The sequence below is a fragment of the Anabrus simplex genome, chromosome 12 (assembly GCF_040414725.1).
Source record: "Anabrus simplex isolate iqAnaSimp1 chromosome 12, ASM4041472v1, whole genome shotgun sequence".
In the NCBI taxonomy this organism is placed as follows: Eukaryota; Metazoa; Arthropoda; class Insecta; order Orthoptera; family Tettigoniidae; genus Anabrus; species Anabrus simplex.
Genome location: NC_090276.1, coordinates 49,873,932 through 49,897,007, shown reverse-complemented (window position 1 = coordinate 49,897,007; position 23,076 = coordinate 49,873,932). Strand labels below are relative to the sequence as shown.

Here is a 23,076-nt window from a genome sequence, read left to right as displayed (position 1 = left end):
ACTTTCAAAGATGCCACTCAATCTTATTTATCTACTAATGTCATTCCACGCCATTTCTCCGCTGACAGCTCGGAACATACCATTTATGTAGGATGCTAATTAGTTTATAATATCACTTATTCAATACATTAAAATTTTAAACAATTAGCAATTTATCTTTATTTCCATATGAGACATGTTTCGCCTTTCATTGAAGGCATCATCAGTCGCAGTACTACCTCAAGGCATAAATCAGGTGCTAAACTAATTAGCATCCTACATATCATATCCTCAATACAGATCCATAATCGATAGATAAGTATCATAATGGATTCTTGAAACTACCTTGAATTCACTTTAATGGTTTAAAAAAAAAAATATTGCATGTCAAAAACTTACTTGCATAACTGAATCCTGTGACAACCATAAACCAACGGGAGAAACTATTCCAGCAGTGTCAAAAAAAGTTGCTACATCCCTTGGTATCGATGTCACGGAATGCAATCACCCAAATGTGACCACTGCTAACGATATTGATATATGTTTTATTTTATAACAGTTAGGTTTTTCACTCTGCTGAAACTAATTTTTAATAAATAAATTTATAAACTGTCTGAAAGAAGTGCACGGCAACAGAATTATACCTGAATTAAAATAGAATGACGTTTCATTTTTTAAAGAACTTCATCAGATTCTATTAAATCACACTCAAATATATTTTGAAATGTAAAAACATTTTTTTTAAAATTTCTATTTAAATCCTTAAAAACTTGAATTGTATAACTTAATGAAATCCTCACTGCTGTCCACTCTAGCATAGAATGCGAGCTGTTGCAATACCATTACTGTGATGAAACATGCCATTCTATTTAAATAATTTGTTTCTTTTCCAGGAACCAGTACAATTCTGTTCCCTATGTTTCCTTTTTCATGTTTTCCTGTTTCCTGAAAAGAGATGATTTCAGATATCATAAAGCATAAAAGTAAAAAAAATGAATAAAAAAGAAAATATATGCTTCATCCATTGTGTCAGCTCTTACATTTTGATCCTGCCAAGTGTGTTTCACACGTATGAAAAATGAGCATGGGATTAAGCCATAACATGCCCTTCCCACTAATGGTTGATTTTCGGTGCCATTTCACGACACTCACACACCTACAAGTTATACACACAACAATGCTCATGAGAGCACACCTACACTTCCAATGATAACTCAACAGGTGGCAGTAGTGTTATTCAATTGGTGGAGTGTAAACCGAATGACATTCCGTATCTTATATCACATCCAATTAAATGTCCACCTCATCAATACTAAATATGAAATTTATTACAAACTGTATATGTTTTGAGAAACAGAGTTCTCTTCCTCAGCGGATCAAAATATAATAATAAACATTCATTATAACATTTGGCAGATCATGTTTCAATTATTTCAAGGAAAAACAAATGAGCTATGAAATTAAGTTAACTAAACTCTACACTTTTTATCTTTGGATGATAACACTAGCCAACATGATTTTGCGGTAAAATAGAAAATATGTAATTCTTATGGAAATTGCTGCCCTGATTCCGAAAATGATGCTATTTTTTTCCTATCACGTCTAGTTTTGATGCAATTCGGTGTTTTAGTATCTGCATGAATTCGTAAGATGTAATGTTGAGGGATGTTCTCGCGCAACATTTTTTAGAATACAATTATGTGATTTGATTTGTTATTGTTTGCATTTTATTATAGGTTTATTGCTGTCTAAATTTTCATTTTGTAGTTGGGGATTTCCTGGTAAATTCATAACAAACTCCCCCAGATACGCAATAGACCACGAGGTATGTAGGATTGAAGATAAGACAGTTGAGAGTTTGTCTTTCATCTGAGACCACTTGAATAATCAGACGTGTTAAAAGCCCCAGCCCTTATGCAATGTTTATGATGGACTGATAAAGCAGTTTCCTTTCAAAGATAACAGTCCGAAAGTATTATACTCAAGAAGATGAACTTGTATTTTGTACGGATGTTTCAAATCTTCTACGTCGATTGGGAGAGAAAGAGTATGATCCTAGTAAGTGACGTGTTTTTATTGACTCTTCCAAAATAAGTTTAAAGGCTGTTTTGCTTCATAATACAAATGTTCTGGCATCCGTCCACTTGCACACTCCACAAAAATGTCTGAAACATAGGAGACCTTAAAGTTGGTGCTTGAAAAAATTAAATATCATGAGCATGGGTGGCAAATTTGCGGTGATTTGAAGATCATTGGATTGTTGCTGGGACAACAAAAAGGCTATACAAAATTTCCCTGTTTCCTATGCGAATGGGATAGCAGGGCACAGGATAAACATTGGGATACAGTGAATTGGACAGAAAGGAAACAACTACAACCAGAATCCAAAAATGTCTTGAATGTGAGTCTTATTGACCGTGAAAAAATTCTACTTCCACCCTTGCACATCAAATTTGGATTGATGAAACTGTATGTCGAGGCATTAGATAAAAGTAGCCTATGCTTCCAATATTTATCCACTAAATTTCCCTCATTATTAGATGCAAAAATCAAAGGAGGCGTATTTGATGGACCACAGATTCGTAAACAGATGAAGGATAAAATTTTCACAGACACGATGACCAAAATTGAGAAAGAGGCATGGAACGCATTCAAAGATGTAGCGACAACATTAAGGACCCTCAATACAAAGAAATTGTAAGGAAAATGTTGGTAAAGTTTAAGGAACTCAGTTGTAATATGAGCCTTAAGCTTCATTTCTTAGCTTCGCATCCGGATTATTACCCTCTAAATTTCGGAGCTGTCAGTGAAGAACAAGGTGAAAGGTTTCACCAGGATCTCAAAGATGCAGAACGACGCTATCAGGGATGTTGGGATGTGAATATGACGGCCAATTACTGTAGGTCAACTGCACGAGACGACCCTTCTAGAGATCATTCAAGAACTTCAAAAACCCGGAAATTCCATGGGAAACGGGTAAAGACGGAGGTGTGAATCTAACCTGCACATAATGTAAGTAACAAAACTATGTATGTTTAACCATGTAATTTTTATTCAAGGTACACTTATATTAATTTAAAAGCAACTGTACAGTCGAAACTAAATAGGCGCTTTATGCTTCAGTTTCACGAATTTCATATACATTAAAAATATAATACATACTACCTACTTGCTTACAAAGCAGCATTTATGTGTATTCAATGCATGAAAAATATGATTGCATTTTGCAAGCTGAAATTTACATTAATACATCAAATTTAATCAATACTAAGTATCAACAATTTTAGGTAAGAACAAAATAATATTTTGTAAAATTGCCACCATACCAGACGTGATTCGCCAAAACTAATCTTTTTCTCGAATTCTGCGTTAAGAAATTCATAAAACCCACCTAGTTTCGTTTTTACCGCACAAAAAAAAAAGTTTTATTTTGCAGGCTAGTGTAATCAAATCATGAAAAGAAGATGCCAAAAACAAAGATATAAAACTGAAATGAGCTACTCATAAAAGAATACAAAAAATTCTCTGTTTGCATATTAGTATGAATAAAATGTGGTCTCTATTATATTACTAGTATATTAATGATAACATAAAGAAAAGATAAAAGGATATGTAGCTTAAGACTGGAGGGGAGCGTTGATTATGTTACTCTCTTCCTTCCTCTAACTTTTCTTTTCTTCTCCAAGCATCTTCTTGCTACTTAAAAAAAAAAAAAAAACCATTCTCTTCATTTATTTGATCATTCAAATGTAGATCAGTGTTTCTTTTCTGTGGTAAATAGATTGAAATCTTTTCAAGTATGTCCATGTATTTTCCTTTACTTGCCGTGTGTTTGTTATTAAGTTCTGAGATTATAATATTATTTTGAGCTGCTGAGGAAGAAAACTCTGTTTTTCGAAAGATGATTTATAGGGAATTTCATACACTGGCAGAAAAAAATATCCAAACACCATGAAATAAGGAATGTAGAATATGGACATTTTGGCAATATATTTGTCGAGGTAACGTATTTAATTGATTAAAGGTACAAGACTACAGGTTTATATCCACGGGAGAAAAGCCATTGTAAATGTGCCATGTTGGTCCATTAATAACCGGTGCAATCGCCTGACTGCTGAATGCAGGCATGCAAACGTGCATGCATTGTACAGGTGCTGGATGTCAGCTTGTTGGATGGAGTTCCATACCTGTTGCACTTGGTCGGTCAATACAGGAACGGTTAATGCCGATTGTGGATGACGCTGGAATTGTCCAATGATATCCCATACGTGCTCGATTGGGGACAGATCAGGGGGATCGAGCAGGCCAAAGCAGCAAGTCAACACACTGTAGAGCACGTTGGGTTACAACAGCGGCATGGGGGCGCGAATTATCGTGTCGGAAAACACCCCCCAGGAATGCTGTTCATGAATGGCAGCACAACAGGTCGAATCACCAGACATACACGAACATACACATCTGCAGTCAGGGTGCGTGGGATAACCACAGGAGTGCTCCTGCTGTCATAGGAAATTGCTCCCCAGATCAGAACTCCCGGTGTAGGTCCAGTGTGTCAACACCGCAGACAGGTGGATTGCAGGCGCGCACCTGACCTCCTCCTGACCAACACACGATCATCACTGGCGTCTGGCTCGGAGCTGTCCTTCAAGTAACCGATTTCGAACAGTTTCTAGCATCACTTTGGTGCCAACTGCTGTTCGAATTGTTGCTGCAGACGCCACAGCTATACGCCGAATACAGCAGTCCTCCCTCTCGGTGGTCCCGCAGGCACATGTGCAGGAAGCCAGGTCTTCTTGCGAGCGTATCTTCTCGTGACCACTGCTGCCAGTATGTATACACAGTGGAGACATTCCTGCCAAGTTGTTCTGCAGTAGCACGGAAGGAAAATCCACCTTCACGTAGCCCCATTATACGGCCTCGTTCAACCGCAGCACGCTGTTGATACTGGCCTCTTCGTCGTCGTAAAGGCACTCTTGACGCACTCACAGTCACTCCATCCAATCTCACAGGTAACTAACGCCCTCGCACAGTACAGCCCATATTTAAAGCAAACCTGGCGTGCAACATCATAGGGCCGCTACTAGTGCCACGCTAATGCAATTTGCTGGAAATTTGAATCAACATCACCTTTCAGATTTATAAACATGCCCACCAATGTTCGTTAATCTAGTACAACCCCTTCTTGGTGTTTGGATATTTTTTCCACCAGTTTATTTAGTATTGACAAGGTGGACATTTAATTAGATATATTCATGGGATATATTATTTGTCAATACAGACCATTTTAATATCAACCATTATGATTAAAATTGTCAATTATTCCATATCCTGACCGATTGTTTTTCAAATACTTCTAAAAATGACTTTTGATATTCATATTGACTGCTTTGTTTCCAGGTTCTACTGGCCAGCACTCTACACATTGCAAGCCATTTCCCAACAAGACAGAGCACATATCCTGACTGGGGAGTTGCTCTGGGATGGCTCTTAACAGCGCTACCACTCTTTGTCCTGCTCTTTTCTGGAGCTGCATATAAACTATTATACTTCCTCAAGAAACACAGCTTCAGAAAGGTTAGCTGAATCAATATCTAGCCTATCTTATAGTTTTTATGTTGAGGTTCTGCTGAGTGTTGTTGCTTTCCTTTTTATTAGCTAAGGAAAAATTGGTAGTGATAATAACGGTTATTATTCTAAGAGGAAGTACAACTGGGTAATATTGTCCTCTCTTAGTGGTAATCAGAAGAAAAAAAGGACCGGGCAAGTTAGCTGTGCAGTTAGGGGCGCGCAGCTATGAGTTTGCATCCAGGAGACAGTGGGTTCAAACCCCACTGTCAACAGCCCTGAAGATGGTTTTCCATGGTTTCCTATTTTCACACCAGGCAAATGCTGGGGCTGTACCTTGATTAAGGCCATAACCACTTCCTTCCCGCTTCTAGGCCTTTTCGGTCCCATCATTGCCGTAAGACCTATCTGTGTCGGTGCAATGGAAAAAAAAAAAAGAAAGAAAGAAAGAAAGTTGCCTGACTCTTTAAAGAATGAGGGTATTAGAAAAAGAAAGGGAAGGATCACAAAGAAGAAGGTGAAAATGCAGAAGACCCCACACCTCAAAACCTACAGTCCCATGCGAGTTAATCAAAACAGGATCCATAACACAGACAGTTGATATCTTTTTGCACATATATATCCCTTTAATCTATGTATTAATGCAGGGCTGTGATTTCTGCAACTGTTGATCTGAAGGAACAGCTAAATCAATCTTACCCAGAATGGTCTCAAATGCTAAATATTTGATTGTGTCTACAAGAGAAGAATGAAGCTTCAACACTCATTTCTTAGATATTGCACTCTGTACATGGAAACTTCAAAGCAAGCAATAGGACTTGATGATGTTAATCTTGTTATGTGCAACAAAAGGACAATCTCACCTTGGTGAATTAAAGGCATATTTTTGTGCATGCAAAATTCTACTTCACCCAAATCATATCTCTGTATTTTTCTTTAAGAAGTACAAAATCTTGGTCGTTAGAGGTTCACTGTATTTTTGTTGTGAAGGAGGGATAACAGCATACATCTGGTACAAATTTCAGTTGTAGGAAAGTTTTTTAAATTTTTTAAATATTGGTGATAAACAGAGGAAGTAATATACAGCATATACATCGGAGATTCATGCGGATAATAAAAAGCAAGGAGAACAGACTCCAACCCTGTCGACACTTCTATAAATTGGTTTCCATTCTGATACTGTGTATTTTAACTCTTACTGCAATGAAATTGTTTGTGTAAAATTTGGATATTGCTAGTATAACTTGTATTATTAACATTTCTAGAGCTTGATGCTGCTCGTGAAACCAGACGAGATGTGGATCCACAACACTTTCAGAACTGGCTCAAGAGTCAGTGAAAAGACAACAATGACACACCCTGTCATCATAGCTGCCTGTAAGGAGTATGACAATAACAACCTCAGTTCCTACATTGATCGAAACTTACAACATGGTGACAGAGAGCAGGACTCTTTCGACCTGTGATGAAAAATGTAAGTATGTATAGTGTAAGTCACCGTAACTGAAACTTATCTTTGTCATATGGTTTTCATCCAAGCAGTTAGCGAACATATTGTTTTTTCCCAGTGTGCTGTATCTTTTCACAACTTCTTTTTCAAATCTGTCAGTTGCTATAGTCTTCAATTTTGTTCTTATCCAGAGGACCAGTCGAGGAGAAAATGCTGAATGACTATGATTATTGACTTGGTCGGGTGTTTAAGACTGGATCTCCCTCCTATCACCACGTCCTGGCCCTAATGAAAACATGTCAAGTAACCAGGATTTGAGGTGGGGGTACACCACTGTACCAGCATCCCCTTCCCCACTTCTAATCTTTCTTATAATAATAAAATATTGGATTTACGTCTGTCTACTTTTACGGTTTATGGAGATGCTGAGTTGCCAGAATTTAGTCCTTCCGGAGTTTTTTTATGTGCCAGTAAACCTAGCTGACGTATTTGAACACATTCAAACACCACCAGACTAAGCCAGGATCGAACCTGCCAAGTTAGGGTCAGAAGGCCAGTGTTTCATCCGCCTGAGCCACTCAGCCTGGCAAAAGATAAGTGATTTATACTATCAATCTACCTAAGGAAAAGTCATGTAGAACTACATGCATCCATTATGATTCAGCAGAAATTTAAGTCTATATGCTCTCAAGTGTAAAGAGGTCAGACTATTTCAAACTCTTTAGAAAGGAAAAAGAAATATGATTTGGGCTAATTCATACTTACAAGGAAGGCAGAATTCTTCACCTTCAAAAATATACTATTTCCATCTCGACAACTTTAAAACTTTACAAGCTAGAACAAAATTAATTTAGGCCTACAGGGGTATATACCATGCAAGAAGGTTGGCAGCATATGAAGATAAGGAGGTCTATACGATGTACAGTATATGGATTAATATTAACACATGCACATGTGTTATGGCAGATTAAATGAAAATGTAATACTCCTTGTTTTGTTTTTTTTGTACTTTCTTGAACTTTGCACAGGACTGTGTTCAGTCACTACTTCTTTGAATGCATTATTTTGTATTTGTATTACTGGTAGACGGAGCTCAACTATTTTCGAAGAGGGACACTAGGTTGTGTTAACACCATATTTAGGAATTGAAACCATTTTGTTCAAAATTAGCTTGAGAGCCTCGCTTTGAAATGTTCACAAGACAACGTGTTTTGCACACACTCGCGCAGAAACTGCAGCCCTCTTCACTTGGACTTGAGAGGTACTGAGATTTCAACTGCCGGTCTCGAGTGAGAATTCTCCATCCTCGCTGCAAACTACTATATAACATATATAAGTGATTGAAAGGAACAAATATTTGATGAATAAAGTAATGGAAAGGAACAAAAATGTTTAATGAAGCTTGGATAGGAATATTAGGATAAAAATAATGACAGATCAATGTAGGAAGAGGAAACAACAACGAAATTCCACTAGGAAACACCGGAATTCAAACCCAGACACTTGTGTTGGAAGTCGAACAACTAGACTACTGCGTCAGCATGCCAGAGAGCAGAATAGACTAAATGTAATATAACGACATGCTGCTGAAGTTTTACATTTAAAGAATCGTACAGTTTTCCTCATCTCGCTATTATTATCATAATTATAATAGGATGTCATTCTTCTACTTTTGTTTGGCCGACTATGGACTACGTTTATTCAAATTCAGCTTCATCTATTTCTGGGCTTTAATTCTCATCCAGTTCTCCTTCATCCTTTCACTCTGCAATCTCCTCCTTTCTTCTGCCCATGGCGCTCGAGTACAGGATCTAACTTTTTCTTGAAACCTCTTTGTGACCTTGATCCTTGACTTGTAAGCATCCCTGATGCTGATTTCTGTTCCTTGTATTCCCATTTCTTCCAGGTCCTTCTTCACCTCCTGGTACCAGTACACTGTAGTTTTCCTGATCTCAAAAAATCCTGTCATCTGATCGATCAGTCTTCCTGGGTTCATTCTGTAGATACAATATGTCTGAAGAACATGGCTCTACTCTTCCAAATGGTATCCGAGATCTTTCCCATCTTGAGATATCATTCTCGCTTTCCTTTCTTTCTGTATGATCTCTCCTTTGTTCTTTGGTGTCCCAGTATCTTCCTCAGAATCTTTCTCTCCACTAGTTCCAACGTCTTGACCAATCCTGTTCTTATCAGGTTCAAACTTTCAGCTACATATAAAGCCTCCGGGTGGATCACTGTCTGGTAGTGACTGAGTTTTGCATTGATCTGAACCATGTTAGGGGCAGTATCTGAACCCATAGTGGGCAGCTCAGGGGCAACGTCTGATCTCCATTTTTTTTTTTGCTATTTGCTTTACGTCGCACCGACACAGATAGGTCCTATGGCGACGATGGGATAGGAAAGGCCTAGGAATGGGAAGGAAGCGGCCATGGCCTTAATTAAGGTACAGCCCCAGCATTAGCCTGGTGTGAAAATGGGAAACCACGGAAAACCATCTTCAGGGCTGCCGACAGTGGGGTTCGAACCCACTATTTCCCGGATGCAAGCTCACAGCTGCGCGACCCTAACCGCACGGCCAACTCGCCCGGTAAATCTCGATGTTAGGGGCGGCTGTGAACTTAAGTCCTCTGAGGCTAAAAATCTCAGTTGTATCTCTTGACAATGTTTAGGCATCGGCCCCAAACCGAATCATTCGACTCCACGTGATGGAAAGATCAAGCATTAGCACTACCCCAGGTGGTATGCAATCCACCAATGACAAGAACAATGTCAGCGAGCCTTTGATCCTGGGGAGCTCGCATCAGCATGCAAGAGATTAAAGAGCAAAGGAGTAACTCACTTTGCAACATTCAATGTCAATAGGATGTCATATTTTAATAAAAAAAGAGGCTTAATTTTGTACTAACATAATATGCAGTACAATCTAAGATGCCCTACTCTCATAAACATCTGCAAACTTTATATAAAAGAAAGTTTGTATTGGATGCAACAGGTGGAGGTAAAGGATTCAACAGAATATTACAAGAGTTCAACACAATGATATTTTATTAAAAAATACACAGTTAAAAAGACTGTTGCTGATTTAACCTATAGTATAAAAAAATCATCCTCTATACAAAAATACAAACATATATTTAACATGAAAATAAGGTAATTTTCATGTAACATTTCAGACTTGCATCAGTTCACTGGGTTCTTTTCACAACATTAGTGTTAATTTCATGCAATCCACTGGGTTCCTTTCACAACATTAGTGTTACTTTCATGCAATACAATTTGGAAGTATGATAACTTAACCGAGTAATAATACATCATAACATATAAAACACTACAGTAAATACTAAAGTAAAGTCTTGGCCTTACCATCACAACCTAAACAATTTACTTTTGATAGACAACTGTGCTAACTTCAAAGTTCACTTCATTTATTTACCTGTCATTTCAAAAGAATAGAAATAAACTCAATACTGTACAGTATATAAAATATTTTGCATCTGTTAATCTGCTAATCTCCATAAAAGAATTTTCTCTGATGTGATTATATAATTTAAATAAAACTGATTTTGTATTTGTCAAGCTGATCAAAAAAAGATACTTTATCAAAGTAAGGACATGGGAGTTCCACTAACTGTCACCAAAATAAATCAAGATTATTCATCAAAAATATGTTTCCAATGTGAAGTGATCCTGCAGACTCCATATCTTTTGTTGCCATGTTGTCCCACTCCGCAACATGTGCATTCAATGTCCTTGCCTTGTTAAGTTGTTCTTCCTGTATAAATTCCCCTTTGCTAGCTTGACTGTACAGCCAGTATCCTGTTTTTGTTTGAGGATGATGATGTTGTTCGAGAGAACTAAGAGTTTGTGTCAGCCAAATCTCTATCAAACTGAAGTGAAGCATCCTTTCTCGGCTTTACAAGCTAATGGATTCAGTAAAAATGAAATCAAAAGGTCTGTGGGTCTCCTCCATTACCTTAGCAAAAAAAACACACAAGAAAAAGGCATTCCTTCCAATAATCTCAATGATTACGGACAGGATTGGTACGGTTTTAAAAAGAACCACAACATCAAGACTGCCCTTACAAACACAAAGAAAATATCCCTACAGTTACATTCGGCTATGGACCCTCTCCCAGCGAAGGAGTATTGTTGCAAAATGGGCAAGTTGCCTCATAAACACCATGCTGATAGCACATAAGTGTCGTCGTTATCTCCTCATTCAACCTGAAAAGTCTGCAGTGTTAGAGCATGGCTCTTTCTGTAATTCACTGTAACAAAAACCATAAATAATAATAATTGTACGGCCTCAGCTACCGTGTGCAGACATTTCGATTTGACGCCATCTGGCTGTCTGCTCATCAATTTCGACGTTCCGTTTTATTCTAGGTCCGCTAGATGGCAGACAGAATAAACCGGATCTCTCTTGGGCGTCTATGGCTGAGATTTAATTAATTTTGTCGGGTAAATACCAAATGTATCACCAGAGATCTTTTACATGCCGACATCGTACGACATGGAGTGTCGAATGGACTTTTTTCCGCCCTTCAAAAATCCGACTACCTCTGCCGGGTTTGAACCCGCTATCTTGGGATTCGGAGGCAGACACTCTACCACGGATCCACAGAGGCAGCTTACAAAAACCATAGTTTTGGCTATACCACCTGCCATTGCCATGCACGTTTCTAGCAACATGACCTCTGTTTTAACAGGAAAGCAGAGGGCATCAAATTAGTACAGTTTGGCGACTACTTCTTGCTGCCTTATGACGGAATAATGGCCGCACCAGGTCATGCCATGCAAGTACTGGAAATACTTATCTGAGAGAGAGACAAGTCAATGCTAGCATCACCTTCCAGCCTCCCCCACCTGCTATAAAAGTAAAGGCCTGTGTCATTTTGTCTTGACAGGGGCTACTGAACAGTAGCTGAAACAAACATCTTTAAAATGTCAGCATGGCTTAATATTCCAAAAGGAGAGCAAAGCTTGCCAGTTGATACTAGTTACAAAAGCCTGCATGAGTAGATTATTTTGGTATTTGACCCAAAATCTAAATTTAAGAATGTAGCATTGTATAATGTAACTTCTTCACTGCAGTAACAAATATATCTTCCAATTAAATTACCTTATAATGCTAGTAATATTACAAATCTTATTATGGAATCCATTTTATATTTATTTAGATATACATTTTTCTATCCAATATTTTGAATACATGTTCTGCCTTCATACCCAGCTGAAAGAAGGCTGGACCTGATGGCCAAGAACACAACATTTAGACATTTGATTCTGTTGAATTTGCATGGTAATTTCATTTTTGTTGTGTATTGCAATTTTCTTGCTCAATAATAAGGTGAAACCTGGGAATAACGTCTCTGAGAATTCATGCAGGAAAAAAACCCCAAACATTATCTCTCTCATATTGATCCAGAGGAAATGCTGTATATACACGAATATTCCGTGCATATTCCTTTTACAGAATTTACAGAAGGGAACCTTGGCTGTGCGCATTATGTGAAATAACTTTGGTACAGTTTTGCCTCAAATAATGGATCCCGTTATACTATAGCGTTTTCCAGCCTTGGTCTGTGTGGCATCTGTAGTACATTAGAAATGAAGTGTGAATAGCGTATTAAGTACAGCTACAAGTTCTCATAATCGCACGTTCAAGGCTGATGAAAAGCTCAGAGAACATTCGAAACAACACAGCAGGAAGAAAATATGTTCAAGGAAGTTGTACTTGCGGCTGGCAGGAAAACCAAGTCTCTTCAAGAAACAAAAAGTAATCGCCAGGCATTTTTCACAACACGTTTCAATACAGTCAATACCAGTCAGCACACTCATTATGAGAACATTGGTGAAACTAGCCGATTACAAATAGCGGGGGGGGGGAGGTAAGGAAACTGCACAACAATTCAGGTTGCCTTACTCAAGAGATTATGAAGCCTTTCTTAAAACAAATTTATATTTTATTCAGTTTTGGAGCAAGATGTTAGAATGAAATGAAAATTCACAGCGTACTTCCAGTCTTTCGACCGGGTCAGCAATGGAATGAAAGAAGCCCCCATCTAGCGGTGAGGATAGCAACTGTGCCAGCTGCCGAAACCTGTCTCACTCCTCTGGGGCAATGATTAATGAATGACAAACGAAATGAAATGGTAATGGAGAGTGTTGCTGGAATGAAAGATGACAGGGAAAACTGGAGTACCCGGGATTTGAACCACGGAACCCAGCGGTGAGAGGCCGGCGTACTGCTGCCTGAGCCATGGAGGCCAAGATGTTAGAATATTATTTTCTTGTAAATAAAATATAAATTAAAACTATTAAAAATGATTCTCCCATAAAATTAGGGTGCGCAGAATATTCTCGTTCATACGGTACCTAATCACCATCCTCCTTTTCCCTTACCCATCTCCTATCGGGTCAGAGCATTTAAGGCATTTAAGGCACCCTCCTTTCTCGTTCCATCAGGTTTCTTCTAGGTCTCCCTCTCTTTCCCTTGAACTTCATCTCCATCATCTGCTTTGGTATTCTTTCCTCCTCCATCCTCTTTACATGTCCAAACCATCAATTCTCTCATTTATGTTTACCATTCCGAACTCATTACAGTCAAAACTGGTCAAGACATCCTCCTCTAGCGTGTTTCTCTGGTTATTACATCATTATTCCAAAGTCCCAGTCCAAGTCCTATTAAACAGATGTTCATGAAACCTGGATAGCAAATTTACGCCACTCTTTAGAATGTTCGTAATATTGCCACCATAAGAAATTTAAATTAGCGTTCCTGGCCAAGCTGCGCGCACGACGCACCAGTGGCGACTGGCCTGGGTGAGGATTTGGTAGAGAACTTAATTTCACGGCCGTAACATGTTGGTCTACAGCTGCAAGAAGTGTTGGTCACGAATGGAGAGGTGTTTTATGACAAATAAAAAGACAGCGGCATCATCTAATAGGCCATATACTTAGACATGATGGTTTATTGAAGAAAATAATAGAGGGTTCCATAGAGGGAAAAAATTATAGTTGACGATCAAGATTGGAGTACATGACGCAAATATTAGATGACACGAGATGTGATTCATACCACGAACTGAAAAGAAAAGCAGAGAAACGTGAAAAATGGAGAGCAACTGCTAACCAGGATCATGACTGATGACTATAGAGAGAGACAGAAGTGAATTGTGTAACAATGTACATAAATAGTTCGCGTCTCTAAGAATGTTGTTCCTTCATGTTTTGCTACGTTGGTGTTCCTAAAATGTATTAGTTCATTAATTTTAATTGTAAACACTTGTTTCTTTGTTTTCATCGCAATTATTTTAATGTTCAAACTTAATCTTAAATTTAACAGCGCAATTGTTTTTCATTTTTTAGCACGTTCCCTCTTTAGGACGTTATTTTTTTTTGGTCCCCACAAAAATGTCCTTACCAGTTTTGGCTGTATATGATACTAAAAACAAAGAAAATATCAAATGGAGGGCCATTAGACAGAATGACTATGTGATGAAGCAAGCACAGATGTCAAATTATAAAATGACATATTGCTGTTACTATAAAATGCCACTCTTATTTTGGTGCCACTGTAAATAGGCCTATAAACTCTTCCTCATTTCATGTTACAACCAGGCATTACTAACTTGTTCCCATAACAGTAAAATACTACTATTTACATATATAACAACAGAAATCATAAAAGCCAGCCGCAAAATTATCTAAAATTTGACTAGGAAAATATTTTGATCCCATAAAGCTTAAATTTGATGTTACTAAGAAAGACAAATTACTTACTAAACAAGCCAAACGCACATTTGTTTTAACTAAAGAAAGGCTTTTATTGTCATCATCTATGCTTATGAACAATCCGGTAAAAAAAATTAAAATGATGACTTAATCACAGTAACCAGGAACTCTGGAGGAGAAGAACGTGGGTGCAGATTGAGCAACATGATCTTTCTTGTGTCCACCTGCAAAGAAGTATGAAGGAAAGGTTTTATATTAGTAGTCTGATGATTTTACACTCACCACAGACAATAAATCAAGCTGAAAAAAGAGAACAGTTGAGGGGAAAAGGCTATATACAGCAAAACTGCCATAGTTGGGGACAAAACATGACGACCTCAGTTCTTGGAAGCGAGCTGGAAGTCAGCTGTAAATCCCACTCTGCACCCCGCTGAGTTCATGAGCTCCATGTGAAAATTGCTTGGTACGGAGAGGTTGCAAAACCACTCTCTTCAGTCTTGACTCTTTCTTCATGCCGAGTGCAGTGCAGTGACCTAGTGAGCATTATTAATAGTAAGATATGAAATAACTGATATTTGTAATATTTAGAACTTATCAGTTTAGCGCAAGAGCAGTAATATGTCGGTATTCTTCAGGCCGTGGGTAAATCCAGAATCACAGTGTAACGAAGCGGAATTAAATCAGCTGCCTGGACCTCCTCCTCCTCCTTCCTCACCAAGAATTCCAACTAAAAGTGACAAAAATGTGATTGGCAGAGGTGTTAAATTACGAAAACAAACCGTGTTATTGGTGAGGAACATTAAAAATTTCTTATGAGGTGTTTTATGAAATGGCGGTGTTATTACTGGTATGTATATTCAGTCTTCAGCCCTAAGGCTGGTTGGATCCTCAACAGCTCTGCCAAAAGCTGTCATAGATGGCCTAGGCATCACTGAAGAGGCGCACTAGGGAAATGAGGAGTGAGGTAGTTTCCCCGTTGCTTTCCTCACCGAGCCAGAAGTTGCTATTACATGTCAGTCTGCCAAGCCCACTGAAATGCATGCACCGACTGATCCTATGAGCAACATTTTCGTACCATTCATAGCAGGGACTGGCTGCGCAAGGAATGGCATTACTAGCATCGCTCATACCTCAGTCACTTTCATATTGTCAAAGCCAAGGATAAGACAGAGGCAGATCAATGAAAGTAACAAAATTGCTCTAGCCCATACCAGAAGACATAGTGCACTGTAAATACTAGGTCCTGCCAGCAAAGGCATGTTATTACTGGTAAAAATTTAAATAATTTAGCATCGGAAGCGACAGGAATGTGTGTTACTACGGTGAAAAAATAGTTAAAATTGGTGATGTCAATACCTATGTAACCCCAACTGTCAGAAGCTACCCTCGGGCCACGGAGGAGCCAATAACTATATTAATTATAAATAGTTAATAATAATAATTCAGTTGTCTCTTCATTCAGTAAGAATAAATTATTATTTTCACTTTTCAAAATGGTTTACAATATAAACTATGCAGCCTATTGGTGGGATACTATTGGGTAATTTGAACATTCATTCCGTTAACAATTATATGATAATAGCAGCAACAACAACAACAGGAAATTATTATTATTATTATTATTATTGTTTTTTTTGTTTTTTTTTTTTTTTTGCTATGGGCTTTACGTCGCACCGACACAGATAGGTCTTATGGCGACGATGGGATAGGAAAGGCCTAGGAGTTGGAAGGAAGCGGCCGTGGCCTTAATTAAGGTACAGCCCCAGCATTTGCCTGGTGTGAAAATGGGAAACCACGGAAAACCATTTTCAGGGCTGCCGATAGTGGGATTCGAACCTACTATCTCCCGGATGCAAGCTCACAGCCGCGCCTCTATTGTTACCGTGTTTTGGTGGTAGGTAGAGGTGTAAGAAGGTGCGGGCGTGAATGGGTCTCAAACTACGGAATCAAAGTTAATGTAAAAGTTAACAAGGTTATATTTCCTTTTCAATATTAAGTAATAACAAAGAACAGGTACTTAGTAGCCGAAACACAATTTGAAATGTACAATTACAGGGATTACAGAGTTTGGGCTTCGAGCCCTGAGTTCACAATTTTTGAGCAACTAGCCCAACTTTCCGATATACAAATTTTAACAAAGGGGCAGAAGACCCCAATCAAACCCTGGAGCACTTGCTCCAAATTACACAGTAAAGCCTCCTCGAGGCATACAACACTCCGTTTCCAAAAGAGCCACACGCTCTTTAATTTAAGCCTCTCCTAGGCCACACCAAACTCCACCTTCAAGTTGTCCTCAACGGACATAAACACAGGGGTAAAATACCCAATCTACTGAGGTCTATTAAATGAAAAGCAGGTTAATTGAATGACCTCTAAAACAATTTGAGAGGAGGCGAACTTGCACTCCTAATACACTTTGATTTTAAAACCTACTTTGGCACTAGGCCGTTATTACAAGGGCTAATCCCATACTACAGAGGTGACTTAATAGCAATTTACATTACATTACGGAAGAATAGGTTGAGAGAATAAGTTCACCTCAAGACGATGTGAGTGGGAGCTCGAGAGGGTTAAGCACTCTCTATCCCGATATGTCGTTTTAAAATAGAATAGATACCAGTTGTTTTTACATTTTAGGAAAAGGTTACATGGTTGAACGCTTAGAACCCGCCCCGAAAGTTAAACTGCTGAGCAAGAAAAGAAAGAATTTATTAATCGGCCATTACCTTATTGTTGACCGCCGCCGAGGAAAGAGGCGCTTCCCGCCTCCTGCTATGTACTTAATACACTGAAAGATGGAACAGAAGTGGCCCGGAGAGCCTAAAATCAGCAGTTTAAATACTCTCGCAGAAAGTTCTAGGCGTTAGGGGAAAGAAAACACCCTCCCACAAAGATTTTATTGGCTAGGGTACAGAAATATATTCAAGTTGGGAGAAGATGCCCATGATAGGTCAGAAATTAATAGAAGAAATTCGTGATTGGATACATTCAAAACAAGAGGAAGAAAGGGGTAATTATTGCCAACTTAAACAATGACAGAAAGAAATTTAACAAAGAACAAACTCTTGAAATTAAATTTTCTCCAACAAAATAGTTCTTTGACTCCGCACTAGGTTGCACTATTGTAGATCTTCAGTAGTGTCCTCTAAAAGAGAAAGTTTACACTTCTTACTTCAAGCGAAACAAAAACACATCAAAAGTGACACAGTTCAAAAACTCAAAATTTTCCATGTGGTGACATCTTCTGAGAAAGTAGAGAATTAATAGAGTAGATACAGTTCAGACTTCCTCCAGCAGAGGAGTTTCAACTGGCGCACATTTTAAATTAGTGGCGTGGAGGTGTACCGCCCGGTACAGACCTCCCCCCCCAAAAGTTCCTCCAGGGATGACGCATGAAGTCAATTTGAAACAAAGTCCAAGTAATGATGTTGATATGAAGATAGATAGCCGAAGCGTTTACAAGATTTCTTAATTCAGTTTCAAAATGTTGTTGTTGCAGGTGAATGAAAGTCTTTATGTTTGTAGAATTGGAATTTCTGAAGATAAACTTTTAATACTTAAAGGTGAAGAAAAATTTTGCAATGTCCACCCAAAAATTGTTGTTGAATTCCCAAGTGTAGTTATTGCTTATGGTGACTGTCCATGTAGTTGATGTAGATTGAGTCGGATGGCCAGACCGGCCGTTGCAGCTTGCGTCCAACGGAGGCCGCTCGGACCCCTCAAGTACCCTGAGATACCGCTCGCCCGCACTATGAGGGGAGCAGAGGTGTTGAAGCACGCCGCGCCCGCGGTGAACATATACAGGCTGCGGGCAAGTAGCAGGTCGTGCGCCGCACGTCAGCCTTGGCCGGGAGGAGAGCTCCGGCTCGCCGTGCACATGTCGTCCTCGCTGGGGCCGAGGGGGCCCGACCTTGGCTCCAGTTGCTGCACGGCGCCGCGCGGCTGCGGGGGCACTGAAACATTAAGCTAGGCGGCAGAATTGTGTTGGACCATCATGTTTCTTTTAAGGGCACAGGCATGTAAAGAGATTGAGGGGCCAGCGGCATGCAGATATCCATGGCATTTCATCTAAGCCAGCCACTGAGTGTGGTGGAGCAGGAGACGGGAGCGTGGTAATGGCCGTGACAAGGACAGGATGGCAGTTTAACAATCGGGGGAGGTTTACAAGAAATGCTTGCATATAAAATAAAAATAGAAGGAGCAGAATGCCTTAAGAGTTGAACTCAAAAAAAAAAAAAAAATATAACCTTCATATCCTTTCAAATTATATGAAGCAAGTTGAAACTAAATTTACACCGGTTTCACCTGTGACAGGTGAACCCTAAATATCCTCTCGGTGGCTGGATTGCTTAGTAACAATGTAACCGGTGTGAGAAAATCGAGAATGATGCATGGCCCATGGAATCTGGGGGCAAGCTTGCCCGCAGGAACAAAATTCTTGACCATAACCTGGTCACCTACCTTCAAAGGGGTGGGTCTCCGTCCACGATCATACCTTTCCCTAACCTTTTCATAAGACACTTTAAGATTGGCTTTAGCCTTCTTCCAAAGATCTTTAATATTGTCCGGATCTATTGTCTCGGGTAGAATGTCACTCAGAGACCAGAGGTTAGAGAGCGGCGTGTTGGGAACAAACTTGAACATCAATGAAGCTGGAGTGAACTTATGAGATTCATGAATCGCCGAATTCAACGCAAAAGCTAACCAATGCAGGGACGTGTCCCACCTGGAAGGATCTTCATGATGATAGGCGATAAGTGCGGACCTGAGATTACGATTAACCCGTTCAGCCAGAGATGGTTGAGGGTAATAAGCAGAAGTGGTTACATGAGAGATGGACAAGTCAAAACAGAATTTACGAAAAAGATTTGATGTGAACGCCTTAGCATTATCAGATACAATATATTGGCACGGACCAAAAGAAGCAAAAATAGAATTTAGACAGGTAATGGTGGACTGAGCGGTAGCCAGCTTAGTCGAAAATAACCAAGAAAATCTGGTAAAACCATCTACACATACAAAGATGAATTTGTTGGCATTTCCCTTCGACTGGGGGAAGGGTCCTACATAATCAATATACAGGCGTTCCATGGGGCGCGACGCTTGATGAGAAGACAAAAGGCCTACTTTAGTGGACATGGTGGGTTTACTGATCAAACAAGATTTACAAGCTTTTACAAGTTCCCGAATTTCACCGTCCATACCTTTCCATATGAACCTTTCACGAATCTTTTCACGAGTTTTAAAAATTCCAAGATGCCCCCCCAATGGGGTCTCATGATAGTATTTGAAGATCATAGGTACAAGAACCGCTGGAACAACAACTTTCATCAACTTATCATGCCTCGAAGGGCAACATAGAACACCATTCCTCAGAACATAAGGGACAGCATGTTCCCCAGAAGAAAGGGTTTCCATTATCGGAGCCAGCGTCGGATCTTCACGTTGGTATTTCTCAATATCCCTAAAAAGCATGGGAGCATCTGTTAGGATGGCATTAACCTCGGATAGTATGGACTCGGAAGGTGATGAACTTTACATGTAATAAATATCATTTTTGGTCCGTATTGATGATATTAGATTGAAATAATAACATTAAGTTATTTATTAGACCACCTAATCAAAACAAAATCGTCTTGGATGATTTACATAAATTTGTTAGCTAATGGTGGGACATGTTTCGCCTTCCCTGAAGGCATCATCAGCCATAGTCTTAACCTTACATTAAAAATAAGCGTTTAAATAACATGTAGTGATGAAATGAATTTTAAAATCTTGAAGAGATTTGAAGTAAAATAACATTAAAAATAACAATGATGGTTTGAAAATACAATGTGATGAGATACAATAGTGGAAGTATTAGCAAAATTAACATTAGAAGGCTGCTAAAATAAGTACAATGGATAAAACAATAGATTGTTATACAACCAGTAGTAAGATTGCATAAAAGTAAAGTTGATAGTCATGGCGGTTATAATTAGACGATGGCGAAAAATCTTATATAATCAAAGTAAAGAGGAGAGAATAAAAGTCAAAGTTAGTCGTGAGATCAGAAGTTCATCATGATCTTGAAGATAAAAGACGAAAGTCAGATGCATATGGTGAAGTTGTAGAACACGTTGAGGATATGAAGTTGGTGAATAGAAGTTGAAGAACAGTTTCAAATAGGATCACTATGGACCATCTCAAAATTTGAAGTGATGTTCAAATGTTGTAAATTGTGAGTTTGTAGATATTCTAGTTGAAAAAGCATATACAAGTGGAATCTGTAAATGGAAGCAAGAAACGTAGAGTTAATTGTGTGAAAAGATATTTGAAAAATATTGAAGTAGAATCGTATGCACTTACCATTTGACGGTGACAAAGATAGCTTGTAATATTATGAGTTAGAAGTATTTGCAACAGTAGACTTCTTGCTACGTGTGTTATAACTGAAGTTTTGTGCTGGAGGGGGATCTGTTTGCGTTGACGTAACTATTGGAGGGGGGCTGCTATTGGTGGGAGGGAAGGAAGAGAGTGTATTACTGCGCGTGTTGTAACGGTGTGAGGCTATTGGAGGGAGCGATGTTCCGGTGGGTGTGGCTATGGGTTTATTGGTTGTATTTGAATTAGAGGTACTAGCGGCGGGGGGAAGGGAGGGGGGTATATTAGCTGTAGGGGAGGTGGGAACTCTAATTGATGTGAGGTTGAAGATTTTTAAGAATTTGTTGGTGAGGGAAGTTGATTCTCGTAATAAAATAAGAATCTGTTCATACAAGGGGCTTTTTTTTATCAATAGTGTCATTTAGATTTTTATCTTTATTAAAATGTTGGTCGAGGAAAATAAATAAGTTTTCATATTCTGTCATGAGTTTGCTTTTATCGACTCTTTTTAGGATATGGAGGTCTTGTTCTATTGTGGTGAATTTATGCCCGGTGTCCCTCATATGGTTGGCCATTGCGGAGAATTTGTTGTGTCTTTGGGCATTGTAATGCTCGGCGTATCTGGTAGAGAAGCTGCGGCCAGTTTGGCCAACATAAGAAAAATTACATGTAGAGCATTTCAATCTGTATATTCCTGATCCAGAGTAACTATTGTCTGTGATGTTGATAGAGTTGTGATTGAAGAATAAATTACGATTAGTGTTTTTTGTTGTGTAGGCTATTTTTATTTCGTGCTTCATTAATGAATTGGTTATCGGGTAAATGCTATGGTTAGTGAACGTGAATTTAGCGTATTTAGGTTTGACGGGTTTTAATGGAGTTAAATTGGTAGCTAGTTTCAGTTTGGTTTTATTGATGATTTTATCAATCATATTCGTGTTAAATCCATTGAATTTAGCTATTTCCTTGATGAATAGTAATTCTTTCTTTAAATTAGTAGAGGACATAGGGATCTTTAATGCTCTATATATTAAACTGTGATAAGTGGCTTTTTTATGTGAGTTGGGATGTAAAGAATCATTTTTTATGGTTGTTGGAGAAAAGGTGGGTTTTCTGTGTATTTGGAAGTCGAATTTGTTTAATGCTCGTGTGATTTTGATATCTAAGAAGTTCAAAGAGTTATTAAACTCATCTTCTTTAGTGAATTTAATATTATTATCTAAGTTGTTGAGGAATGATAGTATGTTATTGCTGTTGTTGATTTGTTTATCAATGATAGCTATGGTGTCATCAACATAGCGATGCCAAAGACAGAGTCCGTTGATGTTATTAATAATCTTACTATGTTCGAGATTATCTAAGTATATATCGGCTAGTATTCCAGATAACGGGTCTCCCATCGCTAGACCTTCTTGTTTGTAAATTTTCTTATTGAAGGTAAAATAGTTGTTGTCTAAAACGAAATTAAGTAATTTTAACCATTCATCAATTTCGATTTTACTCAATGTGCTATGTTTCAACAGATTGTTTTTTATGATGTTAATAGTATTGTTGATAGGGATATTAGTATACATGTTGGTGATGTCAAAAGAACATAAAACGTGGTTTGGTTGTAGACTGAACTTATTTAGGGAATTACAAAGTTCGATCGAGTTCTTTATGGGGTTGGAGTTGTGAAATTTGAAGTGTTTTTTTAGGAATTTGTGTAGGAATTGAGAGGTTTTATAGGTAGGACTATTGATACTATTAATTATAGGCCGAATGGGGACATCATTTTTATGAATTTTGGGCAGTGATCTCACTGTAGGTAATTTTGGGTTCATTACAGTTAATTTCTGATAATCTTGATCATTTAAAATGAAGTTAGAATTTTTAAGAAGGTTCTTTAAGTTACGCTGTATTTTGTTTGTTGGATCTTTGTTAATTAAGGTATAGGTATTGTCTGAAAAAATACATAAACATATAACATACTATCATTCCTC

The 23,076-nt window shown here is 38.5% G+C and overlaps 2 protein-coding genes across 3 annotated transcripts in view; one reads left to right on the top strand and one right to left on the bottom strand.

The window, feature by feature from the left end:
• LOC136884137 (sodium- and chloride-dependent GABA transporter 2-like) overlaps positions 1-7,010 on the top strand; it is a 41,416-nt gene extending 34,406 nt beyond the window's left edge. Inside the window, exons 7-8 of the mRNA XM_067156177.2 lie at positions 5,377-5,553; positions 6,810-7,010. Coding sequence (XP_067012278.2) covers positions 5,377-5,553; positions 6,810-7,010 — 378 coding nt within the window. The remainder of the gene's footprint in view (positions 1-5,376; positions 5,554-6,809) is intronic.
• Positions 1-23,076, bottom strand: part of LOC136884136 (POC1 centriolar protein homolog A) — a 120,448-nt gene that overhangs the window by 43,056 nt on the left and 54,316 nt on the right. Inside the window, exon 8 of one of the 2 annotated variants that reach the window (XM_068229847.1) lies at positions 10,062-14,955. The exons of the other annotated variant lie outside the window; for it this stretch is intronic. The gene's annotated coding sequence lies outside the window, so the exon portion shown is untranslated. Of the gene's footprint in view, positions 1-10,061; positions 14,956-23,076 lie in introns of those variants that run through there. 2 annotated transcript variants of the gene reach the window in all.